This window comes from Ursus americanus, chromosome 3 (assembly GCF_024610735.1).
Source record: "Ursus americanus isolate L20-20 chromosome 3, mUrsAme1.1.p, whole genome shotgun sequence".
NCBI classification, from domain to species: domain Eukaryota; kingdom Metazoa; phylum Chordata; class Mammalia; order Carnivora; family Ursidae; genus Ursus; species Ursus americanus.
This window is the reverse complement of record NC_142129.1, coordinates 74,066,090-74,086,287: the sequence shown is the minus strand read 5'-3', so window position 1 is coordinate 74,086,287 and position 20,198 is coordinate 74,066,090. Positions and strand designations below refer to the sequence as shown.

The 20,198-nt window shown below is 43.1% G+C and overlaps 1 protein-coding gene across 1 annotated transcript in view; it reads left to right on the top strand.

Annotated features, from left to right (window-relative positions):
* The window catches only part of GRM3 (glutamate metabotropic receptor 3), a 90,308-nt gene extending 70,447 nt beyond the window's left edge, over positions 1 to 19,861 (top strand). Inside the window, exons 4-5 of the mRNA XM_045793362.2 lie at positions 6,638 to 6,812; positions 19,621 to 19,861. Coding sequence (XP_045649318.1) covers positions 6,638 to 6,812; positions 19,621 to 19,694 — 249 coding nt within the window. The 3' untranslated portion in view covers positions 19,695 to 19,861. The remainder of the gene's footprint in view (positions 1 to 6,637; positions 6,813 to 19,620) is intronic.
* The last annotated feature ends 337 nt before the right edge of the window (positions 19,862 to 20,198 follow it).

The window sequence follows — 20,198 nt, the reverse complement described above, 5'->3', positions numbered from 1 at the left end:
CAATTCATGAGGTGGTGTAAGGGCTGTGGCGGAAGGAAAGGGGGGTGATAGCCCTACAGAGCTCGTCAAGCTCTAGTGTACAGAGGGCTCATCTGGGTCCTGGCTAGACTAAAGATTCTGATCCAGTAAGAAAAGAGGTGGCCGCAGCTTCTGGGTTCCTGGCAAGCTCACAGGTAGCAGAGATGCTTCTAGACTCTGAGCATCTGGATGATGGATTTTATAGGGTGTGGCACAGGTGAGGCACTTTGCCTACAATAGGCAGAGCCTTTGGAGGTGACTGGAATTTTGACAAGGTTCAAATACTTACAAAGACATTCCAATGTACCCATGTTGACTATTTTGAAGATTTAAAAAAAAATAGATCTCAAATTCCTTCAAAACACGTCTGTCACCCCTGCTAGTGTCTATTTCCTAATACTCTACTGAAGGATGGGAAGGAGCTAGCCGTGGGAATTCTATGTGCTAGTCAAAAGAAACAGCAAGTATGAACACCCCTAGGCAAAAAAAAAAAAAAAAAAAAAAAAAAAGTCTTAGAAAAGAAAGGTATATATGGCTAGAGTTTAATGAGTAGATGGAAGAGTGATTTTATATGCAAGGTGGGCAGGGAAGCTAAATCATGTAGGACTTTACAGGCCATAGCAGAAAGTTTAGATTTCGGTCTATATGGAAAAAGAAACCATTGAAAGGTTTTAAGCAGAGAAGTTTAATTATCTCACATTTTATGATCTCACATGATCTAGGCAAAAAAAAAAAAAATCAAGTTGCTGAAGACACAGACTTAAAGGCAAAGGCAGGAGTGGGGAGACTGGTTAGGTGGCTGTGGTAGGTGTTCCAATCACATGGTAGAATATTAACAATGGAAATGGATTTTTATCCATTGTCAAGGATTTTTATCCACCTTGCAATCTAACAGGTTAAACTGCCATGGTTTCCAGGGTGCTGGCGGAAGACACGAGACTCCTGATTCAGAGACAAAGGACTCTTATTACTCACAGCCACTGCTGTAGCCAGAGTGCAGCATTTATATGGGTGCCCCAGGCCCCCGTTTCACTAGGCAATGCGAAGTGGGCTCGCTGACCGTTGTATAAGCAGTCCTCAATACAGGATCGGTGTCTGCCTTAAGACTGATTATGTCCTATCACAGCACTGTTACTGACTCTATCCTTATTTAAAATGTTGGTAGTGTGTTCATCATAGGTATTTTTTAATTATTTATTTATTTGAGAGAGAGAGAGAATGCGTGGGGGGGGGGAGGGACAGAGGGAGAGGGACAAAATCTTAAGCAGACTCCCTGCTGAGCATGGAGCCTGATGCAAAGATCAGTCTCAGGACCCTGAGATCATGACCTGAGCCAAATCCAACAGTCAGATGCTTAACCGACTGAGCTACCCAGGCAGCCCCATCGTAGTTTTTAGCATTCATTTTTATTCTTAAAAAACACTGCAAGAAAACGTTATTTCTCTTAATTATGGAGTTTTTGATGCCCCCTTAAATCTGCATCTCAAGCAAGTGCCTCACTTGCCTCCTTGTGGGCCGAGCCCTGCCTTCCCCCTAGCGGGTCTGGGGAGAATGGTGAGTTGGTTGTCTATAACCAAGAGAGCATAAAAATTTGAGGTTTTCCCTCCCAGAAGTTTCCCAGGATCTCGTGTGTATGGGACTTCAGTCACCCTTGGGGATGGGGAGATTTTGGTCCTATCCATAAGTATCTCTCTCCTTAAAGCAGCTAAAACCAGGGTGAAGGGTAAAGGAGGAATCAGGCAGCACAGAGGAAGAGAATAACTCCGTGGTAGTTAGTAAGGCACACTAGCTTTCAGTTTTAAGCATGCAGCAGCTACTCTTGGCTCAACCGAACAAAGGTCCAGTGTTTCTGAACCCCCCAAATCCTAAATGGCATGGCAAGATCATCATTACTGTCACTTCATTTCAACTTTGGGAACTCCCTGACTCAGAAGCCAGAAGCAGATAACTTTCTGCCTGGGGCAAGTGGTTTGTACACTTAGGCTAACACAGTCTTGACCAGCACAGCAGTGACTTTTTTTAAAAAGTCCATCTTAATCCAGGGCATGTGCTGTCTCATCGTGATAACATCTCTTAGAGTCTTGCCCGGTTTTAACATAAGGGCCAGGGAAGCTTTCCGGTGCTGCTGCCAATCACAAGAATTTATCTAGATTTCTTTGTGTCACTTTCACTCATTCTTGAGTGCGGCCCCTTTGTCAGCATTTTAAACCCAATCCAAGTCAATAAGAACCCAAATACTAATCAGCGCCTCATCTATGATTTTCCAGAGCATTTTTCTGTCTCAGGGAAATCCTGCAGAGACAGCCAAAGCTCCTTTTTTGCTGCCAGGTTTTGCTACAAAAAACTGAGAGACCTTGTCATCTTGGAATGGATCTAAATTTGGCATGAGAGACTATAGCGAGGGATGAGCCCTAGCAGGGCCCAGCTGTTGCCATTCTTCTTTAGCAAGGGTTTACGCACCCGGCCCCCTCAGCTTCCAGGAGAATCAGCCAAAGTGCAGATGATTCACCTGGTGTCGGCCTTCTCTGAAGGTCCCTCCTTTCATGCTCAATATCGGTGCATGTCTCCGCAACTTTCATGTGATAGGGAGTCGAACTTTCTGCCCACCCAGGACCTGGATCAGATTCGGGAGGGAATCCACCCCACCCCCTAGAGGAGAGTTAGCAACAATTACAGCACTGGTCCAGCAGCTCTGGACCTACTTCCCGTCACTCAGCCCTTAGCCCCTCCTCAGATCCACCTCATCATTAATAGGGAGTAATGTGGAGCACCGTTACTGCCTGGTTGGCCATAGAATTTGGTCAACATGCTTGCTACTGATTCCCACGGACTTCTCTCAGATTTTGTTATTCAGCCCCGTAGGCCCTCAGACTTCCTCTTTGAGAAAGCCATTCCGATCTCATTGCCAAAACTGTCAAAGACTGTATCATCTGAGATCTGACTCTACTTAGAAGGTAACACGTTAGCTTACCAGGGTTTTGTTGGTGCTGACGAAAAAGACTTTATGACTCAAAGCAATAGCTGCAGCCAGAGGGCCAGCGTTGGCTCTGGTTCCCTGAGTCCACTGCCCATGGGCTGTGTAGAGTGGGCCACGTGACCACCGCGCAGACAGTGGCAGCATTACAGGGCAGGGACTGTGAGCTTAGGGAACCTGAACCTTTCGTAATGGATGATATGCTGGCTCTTTGCTCCACAAATAGGCACTATCTCTGTCTTCTAAGTCTCTTTGCTATAGTCATATCTGAAAAGAAAGTCCAGAAGAAAGGCAGTCAGGGCTTGTGCTTGAAAGACATGTTAGAAACACAAGACACCATATAGAATTATCTTCCAAAAGAACAAACAGAACTTGCTATTGGACTGGATGTGTGGGTGTAAGAGAAAAGGCAAAACCAAGGATGACTGCCAGGTTTGGGGCTTGCACAATCAGGTGGGAGTTGATGTCACTTACTCAAGTGGAGACCCTGGGGGAAGGGATCAGTTTTGCTCACATATCCCAATATGCCTACTATAAATCCAAGACAATATGCCAAGATAGCAGTTGAACATGTGTCTGGAAGCCCAGAAGACAGGTTGGAACTAGTAATAAATATCTGAACAACATCAACATAGGAGATATTTAAGCCATGGAACTCGATGAGATGATGAAGAAACAAGAATCCAAACTGAGGTCTGGGACACCCCCCAACACTTAAAGATCAGGGAGAAGTGAAAAAGCCACCAAAGAAAACTAAGACAAGGAACTTTCAGTGAGGGAAGGATGTCTAGGAAGCCAAAAAGAAGGCAGTAATTAACCACGTCAAATGGTGCTGGGAGTTTGTGGAAAATGAAAGCAGAGCAGCGTGGACTCAAAGAGGTAGAACAAAGAATTATAGATACATACAGACTCAGGGGTGTGACTTATTAAAGGAACTGGACAAGTGAGTTCATGAGGCTACTACTTGGGCTTTGTAAAGAAAACTAAAAGGTATCAAATTAAAACAAATAGATTAAATAATAAGCTGCATACGCGATGACTAACACGCATCTTTAGTTCTGACGCCAATTGCCCCTGTAGTATTCGGCGGGAGTAATGATCCCCTGGCCCTGGATGGAAATTCCGGTGCGCACATTCAAATCCTGAGCGTTCGCTGTATGTGAGGCCCCATTCTGGTGCTGGGATAGAGCGATGAATGAAAGCGCTCACGACCTTGGTGGGCCCATGAATGTGTGCTCTTAGGTGATATGGTCCCACAGTCATTTTCCGTGGAAAACAGTCTCTATTAGGAAATTAAAGTGCCTAGTCCTGGGTAATTCTCAAAACCATACCTTGACTTAACATCAATCCTCATTTTCTCCCAGAGGCTGAGAGCCTGGAGTGCCTGACTTTTCTTTCCCCCTTGCTCACACTCCCCAGTCCACCAGTTGCTGTTTCCCTCTCAGCCCTGGTTAAAAAGTAATAAGGAAGAAGCAGGACAGTTTTTACATAACTTGGTGGTTTTATGATCTCCGTGATGTTTGTTAAACACGCATCCTTAGCATACCTGGAAGGTGATTAAAGGTTGTTTTCATGCCATCTTCAGAACTTTCCAGCTGCTTTCTTTTCTCCTGCTGGTCCTTGAGTGAGCTGGCTGGCAAATCCTATTCTTCTAAGTTGTCCCTTGTGACTCCATGCTCAGTCCCAGGGCACCCAGCTATCCTCCGCCAGCGGCATCTTTCTAGGAAGGACTCCAAGCTCCTCCACATGGGCCCAAGACTACCCATGATGGCTCTTTCTCATGTGGTCCATCTTGTCCATGAATGGCCTCATGTAGCCTTTGTTTGATAAATTGTTACAGTAAAGAACAGCCTCCGTACAGTAGCAAGCTCTGCCAAGAGAGTAATTAGCCTCTTCTCACCTTCTAGATTTCCAAGACAGGAATCAGGCTCCAGGCCAGAGCATCCTCGTCCCGCAGAAAAACCTCACACCTTCTGTGAATGGCCATAGTGAAACTCTCCTCTCTAGGCCTTTAGTGAGGAGATAAGCAAAACCTTCCTTCAGGGAGGAAGGGTCTACGACTCACAGCACAGCTTTTCCAACATAGCCCCCTCATTAAAGCCTCTCCTGTCCTTGTAATGTCTTCCAGTGTGGGAAGCTTCAACATGAAAGACATGTTTTTAGGAAAGGTTTCCTTGAAAACTGGCACATTCGAACTTGCCTTACCCTCACTATAATATCTGATCTCCTTCCTGTTGGCTCCACAAAGCTGAGGATGGAGGAGTACGGTTGTAAAGGAAGAAAACAGTTCTGATATTGTTTATCTATGTAAAAATAAAAAACAAACTAAGCCAGAAATTGGACTTGCTATAAATAACACAGTTATGATTTATCAAGGCTTTTACATCATGAAATGAGATAGTAGACTCTTTTCTGAGCAGTTAACAAAAGGGAAAGGAGCCTGCAATGCGGGGCCAAGTTGGACAGTTAAAACGGACAAGAGGTTTAAAATAGACAGGACAGATTGTGCTTTTAGCATGTGAAGTAAACCCAGAGTCTGAAGAATTACGCTACAAGTATAACCTGATTTTTTTTTTTTTTAGTCAAAAACAGAACGCAGCCTCCTAACGTTATGTGGCTTTTCCAGTTAATTGTTCAGTCTTCAGCTTTCTTTGATGAGAGAAGAAGGTCAGACACTTTAGTGCACGAGAGATTATGCTATCTGGTAATAGCATTGCCTGGAGAAAGAGGACAAAGAAATCTAAAATTACCCTAGGATTTACCATAGGTACTCTGAGTAGACACTGATAGAAGAAGTAATTAATTTCCATTTTCAGTACCGAAAGCAATAAAATATGTAGAAGCTAATTTAGGATTTTCTAGAGAATGTATGGGAGCTGAAGTTAGGACAGTTGATGAGATCAGTGAAGCTGAAGAGTGAAAGCAAACAAATGAAAAAAGATATGATAAAACCTAGTTCTCAGGTGTATTTTCAGGGACAACAAAGAGGAAGTGAAATTCCTCTGTCAAGAACAGGTATATGGAAGCCTAGAGAACAAAACAATTGAACAGTGCATACCTGAGGTATCAAAATTCCAGAGAGGTGCCAATGAAATAAAGACACGTACCCCAGAAGAAAGGTGACAGTGTTCCCTGATTTCGAGTAGGGGAACCAATGGCTGATAGGCAGAATTCCCAGCAAAAAAGAGAGACGGAGAAAAATGTAAAGGCCCCAATTTGTTCATGATTACAGTAAACCTTAAACAAGCCAAGCTGATTGACTGAAAACATCAGCAATCCGGTCACTTCACCACTGAATATTGATATTGATATTTTACTATTTAGGATTCTGACTTAGGTGGTTCTGCAGAAACGTCTTTCTACAAATAGAAGAAAACAAACAGAAAATCCATGTAAAGTCTTGGCAAGCATTCAGGAGCACCCGACACACGTGTGTTTGCTTACAAATCTTCAGTGATGTTTCCATGAACCTCCCAAGCTCAGAAGATCTCATTTAATTATTATATTAGTTTGGTTATACTAACAATAGAATTGTGGGTGATTTGGGTTTTGTTTTGTTTTTTTCTCAGTTTGGTCTTTTTTCAGTGCTCTTTTTAGTAGGCCACATGATTGAATTTACAGCCGGGCATTTAACTTTTCTCGTAGGTGCAGACAACAACCATGTGCATCTCCGTTAGCCTAAGCGGCTTTGTGGTCCTGGGCTGTCTGTTTGCACCCAAGGTGCACATCATCCTGTTCCAGCCCCAGAAGAATGTGGTCACACACAGACTGCACCTCAACAGGTTCAGTGTCAGCGGAACTGGGACCACGTATTCTCAGTGTAAGTATGGAACTTGGTGCTGACCCGGCCACGAACAGCACCGGAGTGGGGAGCAGGATCAGAGGGGAAGCCATGGAATAGACAGGCAAGGACAACAAGTGTCCGTCCCCGTGAACAATCTCAATTCACTCTAAGTCCTGGTTCAACCCCTGCATGTCAGGTGCCATGCTCGGTGCTAGGGAGACAGAGGTCACTGGACGAGTCATTCTGGGTTGGCAGTGCATACAGTTTAGCAGGGTAGACAAACATTAAATTCGCAGCAGCCGTTAAGGTATCTGGCCATGCCTGGGAGTCAGAGCACCTACTCCCTAGTCCTGACTCTGCACTCAATTCAGGAGGTAACCGTGAGCACCTCACTTTACTATTCACGGCCTTACTTCACTCATTGGCCTAGAGGGTTGGACTACCGGTGCTCTGTAAAGGATGTTCTATGTCACAGAGAAGATGAAGGTGCTTCATGAAAAATTAAAAAGGAAAGACGACTAAGATGGAAAATGGCACATCCTAAATACCCCGTTGGAAGTTCAAAGTGCCTCCTTGAACGTGAGCATTTAGTCTTAAGAATCCCTACAGCAAGCTAACCTGTTTACCTGTTATTTACAGTTTCTTAAATGTAGTCGACCACAGTTACGCCAGCTAATGTGTTCCCATGGAACACACCTGGAAAAATGCTGGCATACATCTCCTTCCTGCTTCAGTGACACGATGCTTTTCAGCTGCGAGCCAGCTGAGAAACAGTGTCAAGTGCAGGACAACAGAGGAACCCCCCCAGTCCACAGCGGTCTCTCCTGCTGGCCTGCAAATATCTGAAACACTACCCTTAGCGAATCATTCATTTAATTCTTAGGCACAATGTACCTAAAAGGGACGGACAGCCTTTGAAGCCATTTTCAGCATCTCTGTGGTATGAAGCAGGAGAAATTCACTGACAGAAGGGTGAGGGGGGAGGAGGGGCGAAGCCACGGGAGGGGGAAGGAAGACTGGAGTGACAGAGACAAATGACTACTTCACCAGTTTGCCTCGAGTCGATCAGAAAGGATGCCTCAAAATAGCTCAGCATCACAGAGTGAGCAATCACATTAGTGCCCCAGTTTCTGCAACAAAGTATGAAATGTAACACGGCTGCCCTTCCCCCAGCAAACAAAGGCAAGCCTGCCGGCTGGAAGCAAACATGCAGGACTGCACTGTATCTGCCACTCCCGGGTGGAGATAGGGATGTGACTGTCTTTCCAGCCGCAATTGCCAGGTGTCCCCAGGGCTGAGTCCCAGGACATGGTAAAACTTGTAAAATAATTTTCCCTGGACCTTAGAAAAACCTGCTTATTTCTTGAGCAAACAAATCTCTTTTCTAGAGCCTGACTGTAACAGCTAACTAGTCCAGACAAGAACTGGCAATAACAAAGAAAAACAGCAGGGGTAAGAGCAGCGAACAGGAACTAGCCTCAATTGAGTATTTCCATCTGCCGGGCATGGTGCTCAAGGTTACACACACGTGTGCATGTGTGCTGTATCTTATTCAATGCACACAATGCCGGACATCAAGAAACCGTCATCCCGCATATTGAAAGTGGCCGAACCAGGATTTAGAGTCAGTTTGTCTGGTTTCAAAGGCAGTGCATCAAACTACTGTATGATGCCAATTCACTCGTCCTGCAAGCTGGGAAAGTTCCCAGGAAGTCAGGTCCCAGGTAGGCTTTACCGGGAGAACAATAGGAAAGTTACCCCAGGCTGTGCTGCAAGATTTACTTCCAAGCAAAAGTCGTTTTGTTCTCAGAGTTCAGAGTTCCTGGTTGTTATTGAAGCAATTTAACAAAGTCCCTAAATCTTCCACAGACATTGATACATGCAAACCTCAGTAATTTTGAAGTGGCATCATTTCCTAATGTATATATACTAGGAATTAATACATTCTTCAAGGAATAACAAGGGCACCTGACCCAAACGAGTCTCTCTTCAGAATTTCAAAAATATCCATTTACACAAAAATAATGTATTTTGATCCCAATGTACCTCCGTACGCTTCCCCGCTTCCCGTCAGAATGCTGATCTGCTAGCGGCCTAATTAATACTTCAAAGTCAGCATCCACCCAGCCCAACGTTTTAGAACAATTTTGTTACTCGATGAAATTTTAAGTAAATGTTTTTCTTCAAAAAAGATCTCATTTTTAAAATAGTTTTTCCTCTAATCTATATTAATGAAGTGGTATTAAAATAATAAGGTGAAGAAGTATTCATGTGATACCTCTAGGCATTTCAAAGTATAGAAGTAACAAATACATTAATCCATTATTTGTAATTCTTTATCTTTTATTCAAAATAGCTTTACTTGTGGGCTCATTTTATTCCATGGGTACTAGACATGACAAGTTCCATTTCACAGATGAGAAGATACAGGAGGTACTCCTTAAAGATATACGATGATTCAAGAATCGACACCGGGTTTCCTGACCTGTGATTAATATCCTACCCATTTTAATAAATTGGAACTACAGTCATGGAATTCACTATTCATTAAATGCTTGAGTATCCTCTATGCAACCGAAATTTCTAAGCACCTGTGTACGTAGTGGTGAAAAGGACAGACACCCTGGTCCCATGAAACTCAGTGTATAGACCAGTGTCGTCCATATTGTTGTGTGTAACCCATGACTGGGTCATGAAATTTATGCAGTATGTTTGGCCAGCATTTTTCAGAAGAAAATAGAATAAAATATATTAGAGAGCATTGTATGTAATGAGGGTAAGTAGGATTTCATGAAGTTTGCTCCAGAGGTGATATGTATATATACAAGGTCCAGGTAAAATGTTTATTACTGTGAATTGCAACCAAAGAAGTTTGAAAGACACTGGTCTAGGGGATCTAGTTTATGGATGACCATGCCACTGACCCACTGTGGTGACAATTTAAGCAACCTGTTTAATTTCCAATGCCTGTTTCCCCCATTATATATTCAGCTCAATTTATATTCATTTCCCTCCTAAATAGCAGGAAGTACATGGTTTTATAAATCAAGAAATATCCTTAAATTGCTCTGAGTTCATTAGGTAAAGCATACGTTTACCTAGTTGGCACATAATTTATGTTCTGGTAAGTATTATGCAGGCATTTTATTGTATTGAGTTATTGTTACCAATTTGCTGCTGGTTTTCTAATTTAATCCCTCCAGATGTAAAAACAACAACTCCGTGTGTTGATGAGAATAAGTTAGTGTAGCAACAGGGTTAATCCCACAACACACACATACACCTAGTTAGCTATTCCCACGTAGCAAATGTCCCCAAATTTTTGTGGCTTCCAAACAATAGCCCTTTAAAAAAATAAAAATAAGAACAAACCACAATAACCCTTTTATCATCTCATGATTTGGTGGGCCTGGAATTCAGGCAGGGCTTGGCTGAGCTGTTCACCTGCTCTGTGAGGCCTGGACTGGGTCCTTCTGTGGTTTCAGCTGGGGCTGAGCTGATCTGGAGGCCCACAGTAGCTATACTCTTAGACTTGGCAGCTGGGCAGGATGCCTCATCACATGGAATCGTAGAGAGGATGAGAAAGCCTGTCCACATTTGAAGGAAGGGACACAGATCCCCCACCTCTGAAAGAACTTGTGGCCATTTTTATTATGACACACCCATCCAATCCTTACTCCACTACTGCAGTTTTATCAGGAATCACAAAGACCGGACACAGGCAATCCTGTTAATGCCAAGAAGCTACCCGGGCCAGAAGGTGCAGCCAAATCCATCCCCACTTCATTCGCAGGCGAGAGTAGCAGAAATATTGCAGCGCTTAGGAGCCTGGGTGAGCCACCTGACGGCAGCCAAGGTGGCTGATAGCAGAAAAAGTAATAGTATTGGATTTTAAAAGCTGAGCAATTGCTCCAGAAAGATGGAAAAGCATAACCAAACTTAGAAGCAGGCATGGAAGAAATGACGTGGTTAGGGACATCTTGGAAAACTCATGTTCTACAAAATGTTTATATCCTGCTAAGTGAAAAAGAGCATAATTTTAGTTGGATCTGATTATCTATACACAGTGGGAGTCAAAATAATAAAAATGAAGGGAACATTAATTTTTCTCTGTTAAGTACACCCATAGGCCAATGGCTCCCAATATCTGTGTACCAAAAAGACAAAGGAAAAAAACCCTCTTTGAAATGGTGTTCCCAGGCCCCACCCAGAGATATGCTGAGTCATATGGTCTGGGTCAAAAGCAATCTGGTTTGTAACAGATGCTCCAGCTGGTTCAATGGAAGTGGCCCAAGGAAAATATTTTGAGAGCCCCAGCCTAAACCATGCTGCCTGCTTCATCTCCTATTATCAGTGCAGAGCAGGGACAGCCTCTGAGAGGACCCTCGCGGAGGAAGCAGGCACTGAGATCGGAGGGGAAGACGTGCTCTGAACTCCCATCCTCTGCCCCGTGATGCCCACGGCCACAGCCCTGTGCAGCTACTATTCCCCCAGCTCTCTCTGGAACCCTCCAGAGAAGGCATGTCTGGCACAGAAGTACCTGTCCACACAAGACAGTTACTGAAACTGGGAATATTCCTTCTAATAGCAGTTAACTCAGAGACCCTAAAAATCCTAAATTCATACTTATAATGCTGCTTCTACACCCACACACATAAGCAAACGTTCTTCATGTTTGAATGAGAAGGAAGAGACCATTCTTTATTTTGTTCAGCTTTGGAAGCAAAAGGGCTTCCTAGAGCCGGTTCCCAAAGACAGGCAATCAAGCACGCACGCTGCGAGTGTAAGTCGAGCTGCAAAATCTTGAAGGAGACAAGCGGGATGTACACGTGAGGTTATGCAGCATAAAACCCTAGGGGACCCATGCAGGTCAGAATGTTGTTGACACTAATATGAGCTCGTATCAGCCCAGAGTGGGGAGAGAGAGGTGAGAAATGGGGGGTACCCAATCGTCCTTGGAGCCATTCTGCATCCAGACTTGGTTCTCTGGGGGAGGGGGTGTGCTTCTCTTGCTCATGATCGTTCAGATGTATGTACGCCATTATCATTAAGAACAGTCAAGAGGCTTCTGCTAACTAATGATGCTCAGATTTGGGTCCCGGAGGAGCCGCTGGCATATGGAGATTGATTTCTTCTGCCAAAACCTTTTTCAGAAAGTCACTTGTCTAGGTGGTGAAGTGTGGACGTCTTCATTAATAGAATTATTCTTTATTACAAAGGCTTTTCACGTTATAAGGAGCAGGGGTATAAAAAGATCAAGTGAACAGTCTTTCAGAGTCATGCTATAATTTTCCAGAGCTGCAGCAACTGAAAGCAAGCATATGAGGACCAGACTTTGCATTTACCAATGGCCAAGCCTTTGAAGATACCCCAGTTAAAAGGGGGCAAGCCATTGCTCAAGTCTGAATATGACTTTATAAAAGGAAAAAAAAGGCACAGAATGCCCAAGTTTCTTCTTGACAGTGCAAGTCCAGAAAATCAGCATAATATGCCTACACTTGACAGTCGAGGGAGTCCCATAATGACACTGTGTACTAGACCGGCCAGGCAAATTAGCAAGTTATTTGGCAACGCAGTCTGAATTGATGGTCTTCTCTGCCACAGGCGTAAGTATATTATACACATAAATCCTGGCTGGCCAATCCAGGAGGAGCCTAGAGTATTCAGCAAGCTATGCCATCTGCTGCTTCCAGGCAGAATGGACCTAGTACGTCCACATCAGAGAGATGCCAATCCATTTTCCCTTTGGAAGGGAAAGTCATAGGATGCCTGAGAACCTCATTCCGTCCTCTTGCACCCCTTCCTCCTTGAGGGTGGGAGAAGAGAGAGGCCCTGGTTCTCATAGGTAACCCTACATGTATTAAGGAATAGATGTTCACACTTCCCCTTTCTTCTACATAACATTTCCATTGTATTTGTCTCACAACTGCCTTTCTGCAACCCTTTAATCATTTTCTCTTTATCTCTAATATTTCACTAGGTTTTCCCCTAAGCAAATATAGCCTACCTTTTTTTTTTTAAGATTTTTATTTATTTATTTGACAGAGAGAGAGTGAACACAAGCAGGGAGAATGGGAGAGGGAGAAGCAGGGAGGCCGATGTGGGACTTGATCCCAGGACCCTGGGCTCAGGGCCTGAGCCAAAGGCAGACGCCAAACTGACTGAGCTACCCAGGTGCCACAGCCTACCTTCTTTAATAACAGTGACCAAAGGGACTCGAGCTGGAAGAGAATGCTAAGGATCATTTACTCTTAATGACCATATTTCAGGATGGGCAAACCAGAGCCCTCTTTGTTAGACACTTTAAGGAATTTGATAAGTGAAGTCACAGATAAAACTCTCAAAAGTGGCTATGTGGCTCTTCTGGCCTCTCTGGATTTTCTGCCTCAGCTCAAAGTGTATCTCAGAGATTACTCTGACAGCGAGAATCTTAGCATCTGCAAATTCAATGATTTCTTTTTTAAATTAGAAGGCTTCTCTTCAATGCCACACATGACAGCATCTTGTTCTACTGGCATAGGTGTGAATTTGTAATATGTATATAATCAAATACTGCCCGTACATTGACTTCAGATGGTCAATGCCTTAAAGCAAGCAAAGAGTCTAACATCAATTTATTCTGTACTATTTCTCCTTCCAAGTTCCTTTTCATTTTGTTTAAGTGAAATTCACTGAGAACATCCATAAATGGAAATATCTATATCCCTAGAATGGGAAAATGCCTATATATGGAAATTTTTTTTAATGTCTTCCCTACCTAGAGTAATGTCAGTGGCTTTGGAACAGGGACCCCTTAGTATGTAATTGTGATCATTTTGACGGATAATTTACTCCTTCATTCAAGAAGCTTTGGGGCTGAGGCTCAGCTCTAGGCACTGAGGATGTGGCAATGAATGAAACAGCCAAACAAAGAATACATAATCAATCAGGTGCTGATAAGCGACATGGAGAAGATAATGTGAGGCAAGGACAAACAGGGCCGCCTGGGGACACAAGGTTCCTGTTTTTTATACAGTGGCCAAGGAAAGACTCTCTGATAAGGTGCCGTTTGACCAGAAGCACGAAGGAAAGGGAACAAGGGAGCCCTGTCCATGTCTGGGCAAATGCAAAGGTCCACAGCTGGAAGAACAGCAGAAAGGCCGAGAGGGAAATGACGAAGGATGAAAGTAAGAGGAGATGAGGACAGAGAGGGGCAGAACAGAAAGACCTTGGAAATCACTGTCATAACTTTTCCTTTTTTCCTGAAAGAACTGGGAAACACGCTCCAAGGGTGTGGAATGACCTGATTTAAAAGCATCGCCCTCATCACTCAGGCTGTGCGGGCAGGACAGAAGATGGAAGCTAGGGAAGTGTTCAGATGCTGCATGTAATCTGACGGTGAAGCTGACAAGATCAGCGGCACTAGAAGAGAGGACAAATGCCTGACATTAGTTTATTAGAGTTTAACACTTGTGGCCTGACTTTGATCCCTCCACAAAGCAACACATGCAGCTCTTAGGAGCTGTGTGAGCCTCAGGGTGAAGGAGCTTCTGATCCTTGCCTGAAAACACATTTGGGTAAGAAAGAGGAAAAACCAGAGATGTTGGGCAACTAACTAAGAGGAAACAAAAGAATGCAAAATAGAATAGCACAAAAAATTATTAAGTCCTTCCGTTTTCAAATTATTTATTGCACATCTACTTTCGTACACCTTGAGGGAGGGAGGAGAGAGTGACAGAACATGATTGGAAAGAAAGCATGACAGGGGTGGCTGGCTGGCTCAGCAGGTAGAGCACCTGACTCCTGATCTTGGGGTTGTGAGTTCGAGCCCCATGCTGGGTGTGGAGCCTACTTAATAAATAAATAAAAATATTTTTAAAAAGGAAAGAAAGCATGACAGTATGTCGTGGCAACGGTGGACTAGGGTGTTTAGTTGGAGACCAAGTGGAATTTCTGCTGATAAGGTAATTAAGCTGTATTCTGGGTTTTAAAAAAGTATATGCCATATTTTTCCTTCTGTGAATCTTGTCTCACGATAAATAAGTCACCGAATGAAGAAGGCTTTGCGTTCATAAGCTCTAACTCCACATTTGGAAATTAAATCTTGGGTCTGTAGATTTTTTAACCCACATCGTCATGAATATGACTTCCTCTTAGATCTACTGTTAACAATTTAAGACCATTACCCGAAGAATCTAGCCTCCTTTCTTAATAACTTCCACTGTGAAATCAGACATAGCAAGGCTACCAAAACGATGGCTAGTAGTGTCATCATCTGCACAGACAACTTGTATTAATCAGCAGACGAACATCTGGAATGGGCCCTTGGGGCCCTAGTCCAAGTAAAATTAAGGTGATGAGTAAGAAAACAGGTTCAATAACAAAGCAGAAGGACAAAGCAACAAACAGTTTGTAGAAACCGAATTCCATGACCATAGCATTAAAATATCTAAACAAGCAGACATGCTGGGAAAAATTATTTGGGGTTACCAGGAGCAAGGAAACAGAACAGATGGGAACAAACTGGAATGTCTGTTCTGTTTAAATGTTTGTTTTACTTTTTTCCCCGAGTCTGCTATATTACACACAGTTAGAGTAACACACTGGTTCTCAGGAATCAAGTCTCAGCCACTAAATTGACTAACAGACTTGGCGTCCGTAAGAATCTATTAAATAAATATGTTTAGCATTGATTGAGGGCCCAGGTACCTGAAAAAATGGGGTCATTTTCTCCAAAGCCTGGCCAGCCTGTGCATTACGGGTGGAAGAGAAATGGATTTCACAGTGCGAGACAAAGCTGCCACTTGGCTGCATTGATTTTCAATGCCTCCCCAAAGGGTGTGAAGTCAAATCTGCCTTTTGATGGGTGTGAATCGCCCTTTTGTGATCAATAGTGGAACTTATTAGGTCCTTTTCCACTATCTTCGGTTTTCACTTTGCATCACACCACCTTAGCCTGGAGTGACTAACAGCGGCTGTTCACCACCCCCCACGCCCCCACCCCTGGCAGAGCCAAAAATAAGCCAGCATACCTCTTATTTCTGACAGAAAGTATGATTATAGAAATCGGCTTAACCGCACTTAAGAAAATGGGCTAAACTTACACCATTAAAAACCTCATGAGAATTTCGTTAGAATAATAGCAAAAGCTCATCACAAACACACACATGGAAATTATAGTACTTTGCTCTCCCCCAGATTTCACTACCTTGGGGAATAACAGATGGGCGAAGATGGGAGGCATATGTAAAATATTTATGAAAGGCAAAGTAATTGAGATAGTAAACTCATAAAACAGTAATTTCCTCTACTATATTCAGCAGCACGTACAAAAATGAAGATATTTTTTACATAATAAAATAAAATGCACTGGCAGAAGCTACAGATGAAACACTAAAAGAGAAGCAGAAAAATACAAGTTACCGTTCCCTTCAATACACTTAAAAATGGCTGGGGAAGAAATAACTACAGAAAGAGTCTTACGGAGGGGGTTTGCTGTCATTATTCCTGGTAAAACAAAACAAAACCAAACCAACTTGAATTTGGATTATGCGTATTGCCAAGGCCTGCCATTGCTGTGAATTTCTATCTTCCTTTCAAAGAGTATAGACGTTTTCTCATAGGGTGTTCCCTTCAATGTCCCTGTGACGCAAGTAGGTGAGTCAAAGTTCTACAGATTTCCATAACGGTATCTACGGGGGGGGGGGGGGGTCCAGGGGAACATGATTTGAGACTATAACTTAGGATTTTCCATGCAGCCACCTTTGTAGCCCCTGTCCTTCTTACCCACCTAGTCAAGATACACTCAATTGTTTAGAAATTAGAATGCGGTGAGCAAGAAAAATCATAAGATCACACTTAAGAACAGCATTACACCAAGCTCCAAAATAGTGTGGTGAATATCACAATAGGTTTCTGATACGATCTTTCAAAGTGCCGGCAGGAAGGCTATCAGACTGATCCAAGATAGACACAGAGGGGCATGGGCGTACCAGTCCCTGGTTCTCCTAGACTCACCCCCATGACCTATCATTCCTCTTCAAGCTCTGAAAATGGAAAACTTGCACAGAAATCATAAAACTTGAGCCTGGAAAAGATGACGAGATTCGTCAGAATGTCAAAGGTCCCTGGCCTGCCACGGGATGTACAGAGCCTGAACCAATTCTCCCCACAGGGGCGGTTGACGGTCACTGTCACAGTGTGGCTGGAGATGCAAACAGGCCTACCTGTCCCAAAACAAGGCTGCCCGTATGTCTATTTCCTGGTCACTTCTTCATGTGAAAAGATTATTTTCTTCTCGAAACTTCCATTGGTTTCCCCTGTTCTTTGAAATGCAACCATTTATACAGTCATTCAGAGCATATTTATAGAGGCTCTATACCATGACCAGCAATTGGGATAAAATAATGAGAAAGAGCATATTTTCTAGTCAACAGTATTAATAGACATAAGACACTAACCAAAAAAAAAAAAAAAAGGCAAGAAAAACATCAGTTTTCAAAATTAGGTAATGTGACAAGGAATAACCAGTTGGCTCTTTAAATTAGGTGGCCTGATGATAGCCTTTTTCAGGAGGTGATATTTCAGTTGTAGATGACAAGAAGAAGCCACACATGTGATGGAGAGAGGGAAGAACATTCCCGGCAGAAGCAGTGGCTACTGCCAAGGCCTGCTGTCGCTGAGATCCGCCATGCTTGAGGACAAACGCAAACAAAGTGGGGAAAAGAAACCGTGGAAAGAAATGAATGCAGAGAAACAGGCATGGTCTGAATCACCCCAGGGTGTGTAATCTGGAGGAAGGAGAGCACAAAGGAGGCCATTAGGGGAGCACAAGGAGGTGACTGACATTTCAACACACTGTCACTGCTGTACGGAGAATGCGTGGCAGGGGAGCAAGAGTGGAAACAGAGACACCAGCGGCACAACTGTCCTGGTAGCCAACAGCCACATGATGGTGGTGTGGCCCAAGGCGGTGGATGCACAGATGGTAGGCGGATGTGGAGAGGGGGCCACATGACTGGTTTGACTTGGGAGGAAGGACAAAGAAGGAAGGAAGTGTAACTGTTAGACTTCTAGCTTGGGCCACTGGCTGGACAGTGAGACCATTCGCTGAAGAAAAGACAACTAAATGGGGACAGGTTAGGGGATCAAGAGTTACTCTCTGGCTACTTCCTTATGAGATGTCTATTAAACATCCACATGGGGATGTCGAGTTGCTATATGGAACCAGAGAGAACGCCGGCAGACGCACATACTGAAGAGCCTAGCATGCCTCCCACGTTTCCACCCAACAGTGGTTGAACGTCACCTCACCTTGTTCTTTCTCTTGCCTTACCTAGCATTCATGAAGGTAGAGTTACATAAGTATGAAGAAATTTTACAAGGAATAAAGTAAATCCCTCACATTTGAAATTATTATCATTATCCCTTTCCATCCAGTATTTAACTGGCACAATGCTGTGTTCTAATGTCTTCACTATAGAAAGGTAGATTATGCCATCTTTTCTCCCAACGTTGTACCTTGGGATCATATTGTAAAGAAAATTGAACCTGATCCTAAAAATGACCAAAGAAAAAATATCTCCAAGAGTTAGCATGTCACAGGACTCTGCTGTAACCTCACACAAACACAGAGACTTGTCATTATGGCTTTTCTTACACAGCTAGCCAGGTAATCAACGCAAAATGGAGAAGTTGTCGGTTCCCTAGTGATGAGCCTGCTGAAAGACTTCAGTGCCCCAAATATGTTGATTGAGCGTATCATCTCAAAGTTTATAATTAGTGTCTGCTCTGTGTTTAAAGAAAATCCTATGGAAAATGTCATTTTATGGGGCAAGAATATTTCCACTATCAGGCATGACTACTTCAGCAGGAAATGAGCTTATACGATTATTAACCAAGAGATATGCACTTAAAGAATGGGACAGCTGACCGGTCAGGGAGCCAAGAAAATCAGTTCCTTCTCAGCAAAGCATATCATCATGGACAGGCCAACGGATGCCACATAAACAGCTCTAAAAGGAAATGTAAGGCCATCCCTATTCTCTTGGCTACATGGTTGTGAAGCCCATGGAGAAGGGGCTCCTTGTTTTGTTTTGGTTTTGTCCTCGTTCGTAAAAAGACAAAGCTGACTGTAGATTTCTCATAAAAACAAAACCTTTAAAGTAACAAGAGATATGAATTGCATCTAGGAAAACTAAATGCCATAAAAAGAACGAATATACATACCCATATTATACTCACACCCTGACACTGTCGTCACTATTCATTAGCAAGAGTCTCGTCCCTTTGGAACATCTTCCCTTCTGAGAACTGTTAAGAAACTGAGTTCTCAGCACCCCAGCCCTTGCTAGAGTGTTCACAGAGGTTATCCACTTGAGCAATGAAAATGCATCAAACCATTCTGTAAGGCAGTGGAGTTCACAGATGACTCGTGAGACTACGTAAGAGGCATCCCTGCCCAGAAAGAACAAAAGTAATTGAGGTACTAAAAACCGTAATTAATTTAACAATCTTTAAGAAAATTGCAGTGAGCTTCAATTTTGTACATTCTGTTTTAACCAGTTTATAGCTTACCAAAGCTAATTTTAAACCCACAAGTGACACCTTTCAACAATGATGATGCTCATAAACTCTCTCCAAGAGGGACGACATGAGTGGAGTATGTGCCAGGATACAAACTAATTTTGAGCAGAACGTATTGAGAAAGTTGACCTACTATAGCATTAAGTCACTTAGCTTTTTCCAAAGCTAAATTAAAATGGATTTTGAACTTACTTTTCACTACTGTCTAGGATTATCCGTTCCATTACCTATGTGACTCACTTGACTAACACTGAATTTTCTGACCTGCTTTGTTTTCCAGCTTCTGCGAGCACCTACGTCCCAACGGTGTGCAATGGGCGGGAAGTTCTCGACTCCACCACCTCATCTCTGTGATTGTGAATTCCAGTTCAGTTCTCGTGTTTTTAGACTGTTAGACAAAGTGCTCGCGTGCAGCTCCAGACTATGGAAACAGAGCAAAAGAACCCTAGTACCTTTTTTTAGAAACAGTACGATAAATTATTTTTGAGGACTGTACAGTATATAGTGATGTGCTAGAACTTTTTAGGCTGATTTTAGCGCCCCTATTATTAACGATTCCCCGGAACATGGAAATAACCATTGTTTACAGAGCGGAGCATTGGTGACAGGGTCTGACAGGGTCAGTCTAAACAAAAATGGTGGCAATATTAGGTAACTTTTTTTCCTATGAAGTTTTTTGTAGGTCCTTGTTGTAACTAATTTAGGATGAGTTTCTATGTTGTATATTAAAGTTACATTATGTGTAACAGATTGTTTTTCTCAGCACAAAATAAAAAGCATCTGTATTAATGTAAAAATATTGAGAATAAAACCTTCGAGGTTTTCCAGCATGGTGGATAATGGCTTATTCTTTTTTAA